Here is a 16,881-nt window from a genome sequence, read left to right as displayed (position 1 = left end):
GGTACATCCCATGTAGGGGCTTGTCCTCCCATGATGGTATCTCTGGCACCTCAACCTCCGTTCCCTGTTGTCTGAGACATTCGCTGAGCACATTGTCTGTTGAGGCTTTGTCCCTGATGTATTTATGGATCTTAGATGTTTCATCTTGGACAGTGGTTCTCACACTCACTAGTCCTCTGCCTCCTAATTATATACTGTATATATATCCAAAAGTTTGGACACATTCAATGAGTTTCCTTTATTTTTATGACTATTGACATTGTAGATTCACACTGAAGGCATCAAACTATGAATTAACACATGTGGATATATAAAAATAAAGTGTAAATCAACTGAAAATACGCCTTATATTGTAGTTTCTTCAAAGTAGCAACCTTTTGTTGTGATCACTGCTTTGCACACTCTGCATTCTCTTGACGAGGTTCAAGAGGTCGTCACCTGATATGGTTTTCACGTCACAGGTGTACCCTGTCAGGTTAATAAGTGGCTTTCTTGCCTTATAAATGGGGTTGGGACCGTCAGTTGTGTTGTGCAGAAGTCAGGTGGACACACAGCTGATAGTTCTACTGAATAGACTATTACAATTTGTTTCATGGCAAGAAAAAAAAGAAGCTAAGTAAAGAAAAACGAGTGGCCATCATTACTTTAAGAAATGAAAGAAAGTCAGTCCGAAAAATTGGGAAAACTTTGACAGTGTCCCCAAGTGCAGTCGCAAAACCATCAAGCGGTACAAAGAAACTGCCTCACATGAGAACCGCCCCAGCATAGGAAGACCAAGAGTCATCTCTGCTGCGAAGAAAAAATTCATCCGAGTCACCAGCCTCAGAAATGGCAAGTTAACAGCAGCTCAGATTAGAGACCAGATCAATGCCACACAGAGTTCTAGCAGCAGACACATCTCTGGAACAACTGTTAAGAGGAAAGTGTGTGAATCAGGCCTTCCTGGTAGAAAAGCTGCTAGGAAACCACTGCTGAGGACAGGCAACAAGCAGAAGAGACTTGTTTCGGCTAAAGAACACAAGGAATGGACATTGGACCAGTGGAAATCTGTGCTTTGGTCTGATGAGTCCAAATTTGAGATCTTTAGTTCCAACGACCGTGTCTTTGTGCGACACAGAAAAGGTGAACAGATGGACTCTACATGCCTGGTTCCCACCTTGAAGCATGGAGGAGGTGTGATGGTGTGGGGGTGCTTCGCTGGTGACACTGTTGCATCTGCCAGAGATGCTGGGGGAACCGTATCTGATGGGGAAAGACAAATTGTAGTAACACCAGCATTATCCGTAGTTTCTTCTTCTGTGGATTGTAGGAAGCAGCTATGTTTTGGGTCATGCTGCGCATGACCTACGGATTCCCTGAAAGAAAACATCCACTTGTTCTGTTTACAAGACAATGGACACTGGTACGTTTTAGAACCATTGCACTCTGGAACCTGTTCTCAAACTTGCCGTTGTCAGAGAAAACATTCGGAGGTTTCATGTAAATGTACAGTACGAACACAACAAAACTCTTCCATTTACACCAGAAATTGTTGTCGCATAAACAGGGCCTAAGGTCCTGTTTACACAGGTATACAGGTAACAAAGTAGTCTGGAAAAGTAAAAATAAATAATAATAAAGGAGATCCTTGCTGAGGTAAACTCAATAAAGCAGCAGCAGTGCGCCAGGCAAAGTGCAGAGACGCCAGATGTGTGATTGGTCCGCTCTCCGGCTTTAAATACTGTTGAAATAAGAATTTTAAAGTAGCACAATAGTACATAAGTTAACTTTTAGGTTAAGATAAACTTAGATACAGATCCAAACTGGGACAACTGGTGACTCTCTGAACTTACATAAATTCCTAATCAGAAAGCAGTCTTATACTCCCTAAGGAACATTTCAGACAGGGAGTGTATTGGCTATCAGGGCAATAAATTCTTTACTCAGGGTTGAATAGTTCAGGCAAACACTAAAAACTATAGAAGTCTGTTCCAACATATAATCAAACATATTGGTATATTTCTTTAAGCATTAAAAAGCATGTTTTTAATTAGTTAGTTAGTTTTAGATCCAACTTATCGTCATTATTTAGCATTACATTTTGTGCAAACTTGGTTAAAAATACAAACTACTTTCATGTGAAATCATTTGAGGCAGAAAACTAAAACAGACAGAGGTCATAAATTTAGCTCAGGGAGAGTTGCAGGAGACGCCTGGTACGGCAGAGACCCAGTTTAAAACATTTAAGACAGCCCCCACAAAGGAAAAAAACACACCTCCTAATGCATATATTTAAATGAGGAGAATACACATTCTATAAAATGGTTTGTTTTAGAGCAGAAGTTCGAATCTCTTTGTGCTGAGTGAGAGTTTCCCAGAAGATGCATCTTTTGTTTTTTGTTTTTCCTTTTTTACTCAGTTCTTTGTCTCTGTTTTTGTCATGTCTTGGACTTTTGATGATCTAGGTGAGATGCTTGCTGTAACATTCTGTATTGCATTGAATTCTTTGGATAAAACTCTGAATATCTGAAGTCGTATGATTGCTGTTTTCTCCCTCCACATACAGACACACAAGAACCTAGGACGGAGGAATAAATTAACGAGCTAAATCAAGTTATTCCTCTTTTTAAATTCTTAACAATACATAAACTATAAACCTTTTAGAAACAAATCTGCTCTGTGAGTGAAATGCTCAGAACAGAGATGCATGCAATCCGGCTTATAGATTTATATGTGTAAAAAAAAAAGCAATCTCCCACCCCCTCAATTATTAATTTTCTAAAAATAAAATAAAGCCTGGCATGGGACCTCACAAAGCATGGCGGCCCGCCAGGCTTATGTTGCACACTTAATGATTAGTCAGTGAGTCTTACAGGTTCTTTTATTCTATGAACACTGTTAACAAACAAGAGCGACAGTGAGTGAGTTTGGCAGCAGATAATTTTCATAACTAAAAAATATGAAGTTAAACAGGATTTAAGTGACTCTCCTGTTAGTAATCACCGGTTGACAGAAACTTTGTAACAATATTACATATACAAATTTTTGGCAATTTGATCTGAGTGACAAGGCTTTTACAGTTTCAGTAACAGATTCAAGGTTCATTGAGTAATGAACCTTTGGGCAAAGCAAAGGGCTGGAATGCTTCATTGCTTCATTTAGCCATCACATCTTCCTTTTTAGTCAGCACCAACCAATAGCGACATGTCTTTCACCGTTGTTCTTTTGGCCCTGCCCAGCATGAATGTTTCCAGCAACAAAAACTCTGAGTTCAACCAAAAGCAGGGAGCATAAAAACCAAAAGGTTGAGAATTGCAACCAAATACTTCTGAATAAAACTTTATGTTCCGCAAATAACTTTTTCTCTTCATGAAACAAACATTAATGATTTTAATTTAAAAAAAATAATAAAATAAAGTTTTTTAAACACAACTTCTTTTGTTTAAAAGAAATTATTACCATTAAAAAGTTTTGACCACAATAAAAAGATTTTTAAATTGAGATATGTTTTTTTGTTTGGAACAAAAAAAGTACTACCATTCTGAAAGTTTTATCACAGTTTTATTTTTATTTGAGATTAGTTTATTTCTTTGAACAATTGTGAAACAAATTTAACTCCATACATTCCTCTCACTTTCGTGCTTCTTCGATTCACCGTTTACCAGTCTCCTGTTTTACAATAATGCATATACATGCTATAGTATTCTGAATAATTGAATTCTAATTCTTCCATCTTACTTTCTGGTTAGAATTAATCTAATTAGATCTGAATCTCACCTTATAACTTTAACCAAACCTTCTCACTAGTTTTTCTCTTCTCACAATCAGACAGCCAGGGGGCCTACCTACCGCATACTGTGCTCCACTAAAGCTGTCCGACTGAACCGAGGTTATGGCTATCAACAACATTTCCCATGAGCCTTTTAGTTGATAACGTCATAAAACAGGAAGTAAACATGAAGGAAAATATCATCAAGCGGCTTCACTGAGCCATGACAGATCGCACAGGTTGCAACCCTTTTCTCTACTTTAAACAGTGAATGTAGCAGCAGGGTGCTGTCACATCCCGTCTGGTGGAGCAGCTAACGCGTTAGCATGATGCTAAACAGCTTTAGCTGTTCGGCTGGTTCACGGTTGCTTCGATAAAACATCCCCGCTGTCATGTCGTTGTTTCAGACTGCTGTCATTCAAAGGCTCATTTATCATTCTCACTACTCTGTTGTCTTTAGCAGGTTTAGTTAGAGCTCTGTTGTCTTTAGCAGGTTTAGTAAGAGCTCTGTTGTCTTTAGCAGGTTTAGTTAGAACTCTGTTGTCTTTAGCAGGTTTAGTAAGAGCTCTGTTGTCTTTAGCAGGTTTAGTAAGAGCTCTGTTGTCTTTAGCAGGTTTAGTTAGAGCTCTGTTGTCTTTAGCAGGTTTAGTTAGAGCTCTGTTGTCTTTAGCAGGTTTAGTTAGAGCTCTGTTGTCTTTAGCAGGTTTAGTTAGAGCTCTGTTGTCTTTAGCAGGTTTAGTTAGAGCTCTGTTGTCTTTAGCAGGTTTAGTTAGAGCTCTGTTGTCTTTAGCAGGTTTAGTTAGAACTCTGTTGTCGTTGTTCGCATGAAGACTTGTGGATAGGAGACATTTAAAGATGTTAATGATAAAACCCAACCTGTCAGATTGTTGAATAACAGGAAAGACAAATAAGCAGATGGTGTTTGTTTAAAACAGTGTTGTAACCCTAAGATAAAGACAGAATCAGAATCACATTATAAGTCTGAGCTGAGTACTGTATGCTTCTTCCAGAAACCAGTTTGTGACAATTTGCTTCCATCTCATCTTTCTCTGTCACACTTACCAATTATTTGGAGAAAAAACTTTGTAATATTCTCCTTGAACTGCTAATATGTGTCCATCCATTCAGTCAGTCAGTCAATCAAGATGACAGTACAGTTAGCACTCTGGTGGCAGGAGTCCACTGACTGGTGGGGCCCAGGGCCATTGTTGTTACAGTGTAGCTCTCCACCATCGGTGTGTCCAGAGCAGGGGAGCTACCATCCTGCAATTTTCAGATGCTTCCCTGCTCTAACACCCCAATCAAACAAGTGGCTCATTAGCAGGTCAGTTCAGAGCTGATGCTGGTCTGTTGGAAAAAGGAAGTTGCAGGACAGTAGCTCTCAAGGACTGGACTTGAGGACCCCTGGTCCAGAGCATTTATGTTGTATAATAAATAATCTAACAACTAGAACCATTATTGTAAAATTCTTCACCACAAACTTTCTGTTCCTTTGAGAAACTTTAAGTTATTGCTGTAGTCATGATTTCCATCTGAAGTGTATCCCTCCTCATGGAGAAACATTTATACTAATGCTCCAAGATTATTAGGAGGTTTAAATCTTTTAAAATCTTTTTCCAGGTGTGCTGTTTCTCTGGCCTGCGTGATCCCTGCTTTTCTCATGGCTGAGGTGATGGGACAGAGGTGCCTTATGGGCTTCGGTGTGCTGCTGGCGTGGCTCTTGCTTTTCCACCTGCTGGTCAATATTTGGCTCCTATGTGTGTTCACCAGCTTGCTGCTGGTGCTCGGAGGTTGGTTTGGCTCCCAGGCTATCCTGGAGTCCAACAGCTTGGTTCACCTGGAGAGGTTCGTCAATCTGGAACAGGTGAGTGCATCACTGAATGGGTTTATTTGTCATGTGTGTGTTTCATTTTGTGTCTGCAAAATAATCTTGAAGACATACTGAGAAAAGGTAACCTACCTTAGCTTCTAGTTGCATGGTCAAATGTAAAATCTTTCAAAAGCATTCATACTGTTTGAATTTGACATAGCATGGCACAGCCACAAACTTTATTGTATCTTATTGGGGTGGTCTGTCATAATGCGTCATTTTGAAGGGGAAGAAAAAGATAAACAATTGAAAAAAGGTCATGAAAGTACTCCTAAATAAAATCCATTGGAGCACACCATAAAGATTAGGGTTTAAAGATGTGCAAATGTGGAAGAGACTTGCAGCAAACGGTGGTTCTTCAAAGTATCCACTCAAGAGGATAGAAAACATATGCATACATCTCTTTTCTGATAATTTGCTGTGAATTTTGAAAATAAAGGAACATTCTCCCTCCACTTCAAAAGTACACAGCACTTTGTGTTGGTATATCACATAATTTTAAACCAAAAATGCATCAAAGTATACGTGTTTAGAGAATTTAGTGATTGTTTTCCAACAGTTGATAATGGGAACATTTTGGCCTTATTGTTATTAGATTTTAAGTGCAGCGTTTGATACTATTAACCATGACATCCTTTTACTTTGCCTGCTGCATTGTGTTTGTCTTAAGGGTACAGTTTTAGATTGGTACAAGTCAAATTTGAAAGACAGAAGGTTTTCTGTTCATCTGTAGCACCAACCCTACACTGAAAAAAAAAACTCTTTGGATGAACATAAAAAAATCATGGAAAGGATTTCCACCTGATTACTTTGCTATATTTCAGCACCATGTAATTCTGTTACTCCAATTTAAAGCAATTGTGTTGGCTCAACTTAATTTATTAAGATTATTCCAATTTAAAGCTCAACTTAACTTTTAAGATTGATTCAACTCTTTTACTACAGTTGGGCCCAATGTAATTTAATAGAACAAGCCCAACTACTTTCAATGTTTTGAACCAAATAATCAATTTTACTTGATTAAGATGAATACAAATTTAGTTGATATCACCTTATTTTACAGTGGTACCTTCACACTACTTCATTAAGTTGAAATTAAGTTAGCTAAACAAACATGCTTCATGCTGAAAAAAAGCTATTTAATCATGTGAAAATCTTTTCGTTATTAATTACGTTATTTCAAAGACATTTTTTAGGTGCTATTAACTTAAGTGTTTTAAGGCAGCACTGGGTGAAAGGGTAGAAAGAACACTAAACTATTAGAGAAGGTAGAATAGAACTGTATTTTCATAATTGTCATCCATTTTCTTTTTCATGTGCAGTGCAGGCACTTTACTACCAAAGGTATAAACTCTTGCCATATGGCAACCCATCTGAACATGCATGTAAGCTAGTTGAAATTAATAGTTTAAACAAAGCCTTTGAAGTCAGTGTTTAATTAGTAACAAGAAACTTCAAAATAGTTCAGCCGACCACACACTGTAAAAAAGTTACTTTCGAATTTACAGTAACTTACTGGCAGCAGTTTTGTCAGTAAGTTACTGTAATTTTTACAGTAAAGAAATTCCAGTAACTTTAAAGTAACTTTACGGTAGTCTTTGGACAGTAGCCTTACTGTAATTCTATTAGTTTTACTGTGATTTTATTGCAGTTTTTTCTGTTATTGTCATTACTATATTACTGTAATTAGATATGTTTAACTACAATTTCTTTTAAATAGCACAGTAATTATATAACATGGTTACTGTGATTTCATCACATTTTTATCATGATACAATTACAGTAGTCTTGTAGTAGAATTACTAAATGTTGTCATTTTGCAATAGTTCATAAAACTGCATACTTTGCTAGCTTTTAAAAGTTTAAATGTGAACTTGCAACTTAATTTACCAAACTCTCCAAAAATGTTTTATTTTTATAATTTAAAAAATATATACATGTATATTTTAAAATCACTTTATTTCATTGCCAATTTAAATCCGACAAACGGAAGCAAAACAAAATATAATATTTTGCAGCAGCAATATTTGCTTGTTACACAGAAGTCAAAGTATTGCAGCCAAAGTGAACAATACTCTGATCTACAAACATAACTGATACATTTACCGTCATGGTAATATTACAAAAAATAGAATAACTTGAATAATCTTTACTAAAATAAAAGTGCCCAAACATCAAAGTTTCTAAGCAAACTGCAGGTCAAACTCATAAAAACAATGTTTTACCAGATTTTCATGTAAAACTTGCAGTTGTTTTGTTCCTTTGAAGGAAGGAAGGGATCCAGCAATGTCAGGTATTGAAGATAGATATTTTTCAAAACTTTATTGGAACCCCAACAGTACATCTTAAACATTTGGGCAAGTTTAAGACTTAGTGAACCGCCAAACAAAACCAGCCTTGAACTTCTCCAGAAATCATCAAAGAGTCGCTTGAAGATAAAGAAAGAAAAACATGTTTTAATACATAAAAGAAGCAGCACATTAAACTGCATTTATGTTAGTTAAAGACAAACAGGATGGAAAGGAAAGATTTAGTGGACAGACTCTGACCTTCCTTCATTGACGCTGTCTTTCTGTCTTTTTATTAGAAATAGACAGAACAGATACAGAGACAGGCAGAGAAAAAGAGAGATGGAGCAAAAGAACTGATTGTGTGTAAATATGTGATTTTACCGTTTTAAAAGTTTCACTGGTCCATGAAGGAGGAGAATGAAGGCCTGTGGGTTCACTGCTGTGTTTTGCATAATTTGTCCTGTTGGTTTTGTGTCACTTTTTCGTTTGCAGCTTTTGTTCCACTTTCTGGGTTGAGGCTTATGAATCGCCTAGAAACAGATGGGAGACTATTCAAAACAACCCTTTTGTTTTTTTAAGTACATATACATTTTGAGTAGATGTCTGTGTATTACCAAATATGTTTTGTAAAGGCATTACTGAAGTAGTTCTCATAGGCGCTGCTGGACCCGCTTGTGGCCTTGATGCTGTTTCCTGAAAAATAACAATGTTCAGTGATATTAGCTTTAACTTAATACTCATGTACACAGAGACATTTCCATAGACAGATACCTTCTGATATCTCTATTCATATACATTTACAGATAGAGACACCTTCTGTACCTTTTGTGCCTCTATCTGTAGACCTAAGGATGGCAGATATAGTGAGATGGTAAAATCTCACTATATCTATGTTACAGTGAGACACAGAAAATTTGAGTATCTGGAGCAGTGAGAGGGGTGAGGGGCCGGTCTTGTGGTTGCCCCAAAGTGCGGGACGGCAAAGACCGGTGTTATTCGTGCAGGTGAAATTGCGGGCTAGTAAACTAGATGTGCACAACGTTGGCTACAGACCCAACACAAGAAAGTTGAAACTGTTCAACTCTTGTTGCTATCTGCTGTTGGGAGAAAAAGTATTTTGCTGTTCATAGCTCTCTGTGTGTAACGTGCTGCTGTGAACTAGACAACCCTCCATGGGAGAGAGGCTCTGATGTCAAAATAGGTGGTTCGATTGATCTGTGTTACGTAATATTATTGTAGGTAAACTGAACTAAAAAGCACTTATGTTGCACATAATGCTAGCTGATTGATAACCAAAGTTAGCATTAGCAAACAAGTGAGAGTAGCTCAATATAACCACATAAAATATATTTTGGTATACAAACATAAAACTGCAGTACAGTGTCTTTAAAAAAGTTCTTACCCGGTGAAAGTCATTGTTGGTCCCGCCCACTAGCCTGTGAATGTTTGTTTCCAGCCGGTAAATATCCCACAGTGCAACTGTACATTAAAAATTTACAGCACAGCTGTAAAAAGCAGTCCCATGTACTTTCCATATGCATTTCAGATCACAGTAAAGAGCTGAATTTTCAAAACTCAGCCACCTTACTGTATATTTTTATTCTGCAGTTTTTACAGTCATTTGTTACAGTGCAGTTCTTAAGCGGCAATAAAGCCTTTCAGAGAAAAACAAATATCTGTAGTTTATTGTGCAACTAGAACCAAGATTTCCCAGGCGCAAAACAGTTATGTCGCGTTATCTCCGGATCTCACTAGACCCTCTTCGGCAGGAGATCAGTCTAACTAAATTGAATCACGTTATCTCAACTTGAATACATTTTGTTCACGCCAGGTTGTTTAATTTTATTTTTATCTGACATTATTTTATCATGTGTTAAGAATTAAAAAGAGAAATAACTTAATTTAGCTCGTTAATTCATTCTTCTGATCCCGAATTCCTGTGTCTCAATATATGTGCAGGGAGAAAGAGCAATCATACAACGTCAGACTTCAGATATCCAGAGTTTTATCCAGAGAAAATCAATGCAAGAAGAATGTTACAATAAGCATCTCACCTAGATTATCAAAAGTCCAAGACATGACAAAACAGAAACAATTAACTGAGTAAAAAAGGGAAAAAGAAACAAAAGATGCATCTTCTGGGAAACTCTCACTCAGCACAAAGAGATTCGGACTTCTGATGTAAAACAAACCATTTTATAAGAATGTGTATTCTCCTCATTTAAATATATGCATTAGGAGGTGTGTTTTTCCTTTGTGTGGGCTGTCTTAAACGTTAATTTTATTACCTCTGAGACCCACTGAAACACCCAGCTCTTCTCTTACCAGCTTCCTGGCCAGACTGTGATTTACGGCGTGCATCTGGAATGTTATCTGTGGCTCAAAATGATTCAACAAGAAACCAGTTGGTATTTTAAACAAATTCGCACAAAATCTATTGCTTAATACTAACTATAAGTTGGATCTAAAACTAACTAATTAAAAATATGCTTTTTAATGCTTAATATATATATATATTAATAAGAAATATAATGCTTAATAAGAAATATATTAATATGTTTGATTATATTTTATAACGGACTTCTATAGTTTTTAATGTTTGTCTGAACTATTCAACCCTGAGTAAAGAATTTATTGCCCTGATAGCCAATACACTCGCTGTCTGAAATGTTCCTTAGGGAGTATAAGACTGCTTTCTGATTAGGAATTTATGTAAGTTCAGAGAGTCACCAGTTGTCTTAGTTTGGATTTGTATCTAAATTTATCTTAACCTAAAAGTTAACTTGTGTACTATTGTGCTACTTTAAAATTCTATTTCAACACATGTTTGCCTTTGTAACATAAAATTATTTTGTTGAAAAAACATGTTACTTTTTTGTAAATGCAATGACCACCTCAATTCAATTTTGTGTCACAAGCATGGAACAAGCAGAGAATGGTGCAAATGGTAGATTAATTGCCAGCTAGCCATCACTTCATTCGACGTTGGCACATGTTAGCCACTGACTTGAGGTTTACAGAAACTCTGACTACATAGAAACGTAACTAAACATAGCAAGATCTTTCATGTACATATGCAGAGTGCTGTGCCAGCAAGATTTAGTCTTCTCATAACTGCTGCTGGAGTTCACCCAGGCACGCAAAACGATTATCTTGCGTAGCCTCCTGTGATTTCCCATGATCACCCGTGATCTCCTGTGATTCCTGTGATCTCGCTCATCGTCTTCAGCACAAGATCAGTCTGAATATAATGAGTCATGTTATCTCAACATGACTCAATTTCATAAACGTTAAGTTGCTGAATTTCTTGTTTATCCACCATGATTTTATCACGTATTCATTTGAAACATTAAATTATTTTGTTAAAACTGCATGATATTCTTTTGTTAATGTAATAACACCCTAAGTTAAAATTTTTGAGTGTAAAGTATGGAGTACCTTAAGGTTCTATCTTAGGCTCTATTTTGTCTATAAAGTATTTGCTGCCTCTTGGACAAATTTTTAAGAAATGTAATATCTCCTTTCACTTACGAACAAATATTCATGTCCCTAAAGAAATTACAAGGTAAAGATTATTCCCTAAAGTCTTTAACAGACTGCTTAACACAAGTTAGCTTTTGGATGAACCAAAAATTTCTTCACATGAATCAAAATAAAACTCAAGTCATATTGTAAACATTAGTAAACTTGATAAAATTCCTGCTTCCCTTGCTCCTTTTTTTTATTAATTTTTTTTTAAATAAATCTTTTGTTGGGAATCTTGGTGTCATTTTTGACTGTTGTTTGAAATTGAATAAGCCGGTTGTGCTCTGTAGTGAAACCAAGCTTTTTTCATCTGCGCTTTCTCGCAAAGGCTGAAATTGAGTTTCTATATCAAAGACTTTGAGAAACTTATCCATGTCTTTGTTGACCCTGTATAAGGGAATGGTGAACACAGACACGGGAACAGACACGGACACGACGTTACGTCTTTCACTTCCAGTGTTGTAATGCATCTTCAAGAACAGTTTCAAATATTACATAACCACATACCGAGTGCTGAACATTGTACAGAAACATTATGGTTATCGCCATACAGTAATAAGAAATGTAGCACCGGCCGTTGCTAGCCAGAAGCTAATGCGGGTGTAACGCTTAATAAAATTCAAACTACTGCAAAGAACTCAAAGACTCCCTGCTTATTCGGCAAACAGAATAAACTTAAATACAGGTCTGAACCTTATAAGTTGTAATTTTACCTGTATAAGGGAATGGTGAACACAGACACGGGAAACAGACACGGACACAACGTTACGTCTTTCACTTCCAGTGTTGTAATGGAGGAACAGAAGTAACGCGTTCCACTACCCCGAGTCAGACGAGACCAATCGAAACACGATCAGACACGATCAGTAAACAGACAAAACTAATCGAGGCACGATCTGTAAATAAACTTTCAAAATTTTGGATTTCATATTAATAACATTAAATGCGTATTATTCATATTAATAACATTAAATGCGCATTATACCCTACAACATTCTCCCCCACAAAATAGATGTTGTCCCCAACATCTTGACTCGTTCAATGTTGGAAAGTATTAAACATATGAAGCAACACATCAGTCTTAACAACATATTCCTCAAACCATTAAATCTACTGACAGACTGGAACTCTTTTCATACATTTTCATTTTGAGGGTAAACACCCAGTGTCAATAGTTTAAACCTTAAAGGCACTACTTGTCCATCATATTAGTGATCATCCTGTGACCCCATAACAACAGTTCATTGAAGAGTGGATTGTAGCTTGGATGCCAACATGTCGGTTCACATAGAGAATAATCCCTTATTGTGAATGTTATAGTAAACAGTCCCTTAGATTATGAACCCAATGTGTGTCCATTCTTCCGGCTCAGTGGTACACCATGTGCTGTGCTCTCATCTCTGGTAGTCATATGAGATGTAGTATGGGTGAACAATGTTCATCCATGGCATTGTGAAGCATGTGGGCTCTGGGGGAGTCCTTAGGTTGTAGCAGACTGGAGATCCCAGTCTCTCATATGTAAAAAAATTGGGTTTCCTGTGAAGCCGTTGAGGTCGTTGAGCTTCCTGAGGACCCTGAACTCTCTCTGTAATGATCCCTGGTGAAGCAGGTTGTTCAGTGGCATTCTCCATCATTTGTTCCTCATTACAAGTGCCAGACTCCTCATAGTCCCTCAAAGTTGTTTCTCCTTGCTTGTGATCTATGTCAGGAACTGTGCTCTCCTCAAACCAAATATCTCCTAGTTCTTGGGTTGTGCTTGCAGGCATAGGATGCTCTTTCTCAGACTGAGCTGAATGGTGAAATAGCACAGGATAGTAATCGTCAGCATCATCATCATCCTCTTCCTCTTCCACCTTCTCCACTCCTTTGTTACTTAACACTTTTCTCTTCTTCTTTCTAGCCTGGACTGAGATCTCAAGGGGCAAAGAGTCACATGGGAGGAGCAGATTGCGATGGAGGACCCTTGACCTTCTTTGACCTTTTTCAGGTTTCAGTTCATAAACTGGGACATTTTCATTCACTTGGCGTACAACAACATGGACAATGTCCTCCCAGTGATTTCTTAGTTTCCCTGGGCCCCCACGAGGTGTCAAGTTGCGTACTAAAACACGATCACCTGGCTGTAAGACTGAACTTTTTACTTTGCTGCTGTACAATTTCTTACTCCTCAGGCCAGCTTTCTGGGCATTTTCTCTGACGATTCCATACGCTTCCTCCATGCCTTGCTTCCACTTTTCCATGTAGCTATGATGATTATGGCCTGCTTGTTCTGAAGTCAAGTTAAATAGCATGTCGACTGGCAATCTGGGAGAACGCCCATACAACAACTGAAAGGGGGAGAAACCAGTCACCTCACTCCGAGTACAGTTGTATGCATAAATCAGTTTGTTTAATGAATCCTTCCAGTTGTGTTTCTGTTTGTCTGTGAGTGTCCTGAGCATCTGGAGTAATGTCCGGTTGAATCTTTCGACTTGTCCATTCCCTTGCGGGTGGTAAGGAGTGGTTCTGGACCCAGCAACTCCACAGTATTTTTTCAGGTGTGTGAATAGTTGATTCTCAAATTCACCACCTTGGTCATGGTGAATACGGGTAGGAAACCCGAATCTCATGGCATAATCATTAAAGATCTTGTCTGCTGCAGTTTTAGCTGATTTGGAAGTGGTGGCATAGGCCTGGGCAAAGCGGGTAAAATGATCAATAATCACTAGGATGTACTCATAACCCCCGAGGCACTTCTCAAGATGCAGGAAGTCAACAGAGACAAGTTCAAATGGTTGAGTTGTTACAATGTTTGTGAGTGGAGCCCTTGTTTCTCGACTTGGTTTCTTATGTTTGAGGCATTCACATTTTTTCATGACATAGCTCTCTATCTCGCGCTGCATATACGGCCAATAAAACCTGTCCCGAATCAGAGATGATGTTCTGTCGACACCTTGGTGGCCCATTTCGTCATGAAGTTCCCTCAACACTGTATTTTTATATTTTTCTGGGAGTACAAGTTGTTTTTTTCTTTCTGTCTTCCTGTGCAACACCCCACTCTCATCAATGTCCAACTTGTCCCACTCTCTTAGCAAGCACCCCACGTGTGGACTAAGTTGTTTGAGCTGTGCACGTAACGGTTTGCTTGCTGTTAGTTTGAACTGGATTACTGGTCCCAGAACTGGATCATTTCTTTGGTCATCCTGGATCTGTTCTGGTGTCAGTGGGATGATGGGTGTGTCAGGTGTTAAACCTGCATATGGTACTGAGACAGCCATGGACCACGACACACTGGACTCATTTTGATTTTCCACAGCCTCTGTAGTTGCCCCAATGACATCAGATGGCATTTCTTCTGAACACTCCTTCATAAAGACTCCACATCAAGAGGCATTCGAGATAGACTATCTGCATCCACATTTTCCTTCCCTGGCCTGTATTTCACAGAGAATTAAAATCTGCCAGCTCTGCAACCCATCGACAGCCTGTTGCATTTAGTTTGGCAGTGGACAACACATATGTGAGTGGATTATTGTCACTATAGACAGTAAAAAATGGAGCATAATATAAATAGTCTCTGAATTTCTCTGTTACAGCCCATTTAAGGGCGAGAAACTCCAACTTCCCCGAGTGCAGATGATAATTTTTCTCTGCGGCCGTTAAAGTGCGTGAGCCATAGGCAATTACGCGAAGCTTCCCATTCTGCTTTTGGTATAGCACAGCACCTAGACCCAGGTTGGACGCATCCGTGTGAAGAACAAATGGCTGTGAGAAGTCTGGAAAGCCAAGAATAGGGGGGTTGACAAGAGAGTCAATGAGTTTTTCCAGGATCAACTGGTGTTTTTCAGTCCACTGAATGATTGTGCTGGATGGGACAGCTCTGTTGCCACTTTCTGTTGTCCACTTTTTCTTTTGTTCATTAATGGCTCATGCCTTGTAGGTGCTTTCAACAGGTCATATAAAGGACTAGCAATACGTGAAAAGTCTTGTATATATTGCCTGTAATAGCTTAAGAGTCCAAGGATTGCTCTCAACTCACCAACATTCGCAGGGTGTTTATGTTTTAGGGATCTTACAGCATCAGTATCAGCTGGGTCCATTCTGTTGCCCTCAGCAGATACGATCCTGCCCAGGTAACGTACCTCAGCTTTAAACAGGTTGCACTTTTTTTAGGTTTTAGCTTGATCCCATGCTGCCTCAGACGCTGCAACACAGCTCGGACATGGCTGACGTGATCTTCAAATGTCCTGCTAAACACAAGACATCATCAAGATATGGCACACACATTTCATCTCTCAAATCTGCTAAACATTGCTCCATGCAGCGCTGAAAAGCAGCGGGTGCATTCATCAGGCCGAACGGGATTCGTATCCATTCATATAGACCCCATGGTGTCACAAAGGCAGTTAAATGCCTGCTGTCTCTGTCCATGAATCCCTGATGGTATGCTTTCCCTTGGTCCAGTAATGAAAAGTAGGTGTTTCCCCCCAGGTTATCCATTATATCTTGGACCCTGGGAATTGGGTGGCGGTCAGGATGTGTTTTTTTGTTGAGCTCTCTGTAATCTATACATAAACGCAGGGTGCCATCTTTTTTTCTTACACAGACAATTGGCGAAGAGTAAGAAGATGTGGATTTTTCAACCCACCCCTGTGCTATGAGATCCTGCAGGTAGTCTTTCATTTCCCTGTACAAAGGTTTTGGTACAGACCGGTATGTTTTTGACACAGGTTCATCATCCTTCAATGAGATGCTCATTTGCAAGTTGTGTATGCAACCAATATCTTCATCAGTTTTGGAGAAAGACTCGGATTCTTCTCTTAGCATCTGACCGACTATTTGTCTCTGGTTCTCATCCAGGTGAGATAAATCAACAGGAGGGTCCCACTGTTCATCTGCAGGGGCACCTTCACGGGTGCTCTGGACCTGGATGTGATTGACTGATTTACCTGCCGGTTGTTGGGTTGTGCTGAATAAATCAGCTGGATACACAGACTTTACAGACTGCACAGTTCCCACAACTGTCCGGCCGGAAAGTGTAATATTGTGGTTTGTGGGATTTTGAACACTTAACACAACCTTTGGGGCGGTTTCTGCCTCCACTGATACAAGGGTATCACAGAATTCCAATCCTTCAGGCCACTGTGGGTTCACAAGAGGCTCAAAAAGCAGAACTTTAGCCTCCTTGGACTTTAAGCCCTGGATACGACACTCAATCTGGATGGTGGTCTGTTTCGGCACATTTACTCTTTCATTTACTGTCCTCACATTGTGTTCACATGTTTGACCAAGGCTGACAGCAGAAATAAAGGCTTTTACCTTATCATTTTGAGATGAGGGAATGCAATTTTTACTGCCTTTACAAGTTTGTCCATATCGCCATATATTGATTGGCCTTCCTGGTTATTCTGCACGAGATGTTCAATTACATTGAACCCAATGATTGGACATTGCTGTTGGTTGCCTTT

At 38.7% G+C, this 16,881-nt stretch overlaps 2 protein-coding genes across 2 annotated transcripts in view; one reads left to right on the top strand and one right to left on the bottom strand.

Annotated features, from left to right (window-relative positions):
- The window catches only part of il4i1 (interleukin 4 induced 1), a 95,324-nt gene that overhangs the window by 21,782 nt on the left and 56,661 nt on the right, over positions 1-16,881 (bottom strand). The gene's annotated exons all lie outside the window — the stretch shown is intronic.
- The window catches only part of snx19b (sorting nexin 19b), a 44,308-nt gene continuing 31,322 nt past the window's right edge, over positions 3,896-16,881 (top strand). Inside the window, exons 1-2 of the mRNA XM_055025298.1 lie at positions 3,896-3,987; positions 5,369-5,612. Of these exons, the coding sequence (XP_054881273.1) occupies positions 5,409-5,612 (204 nt within the window). The 5' untranslated portion in view covers positions 3,896-3,987; positions 5,369-5,408. The remainder of the gene's footprint in view (positions 3,988-5,368; positions 5,613-16,881) is intronic.

This window comes from Poeciliopsis prolifica, unplaced genomic scaffold, assembly GCF_027474105.1.
Source record: "Poeciliopsis prolifica strain line A6 unplaced genomic scaffold, Auburn_PproV2 SCAFFOLD142, whole genome shotgun sequence".
Classification (NCBI taxonomy): Eukaryota; Metazoa; Chordata; class Actinopteri; order Cyprinodontiformes; family Poeciliidae; genus Poeciliopsis; species Poeciliopsis prolifica.
The sequence above is the reverse complement of the archived record's forward strand: the minus strand, read 5'-3'. Positions and strand labels throughout refer to the sequence as shown.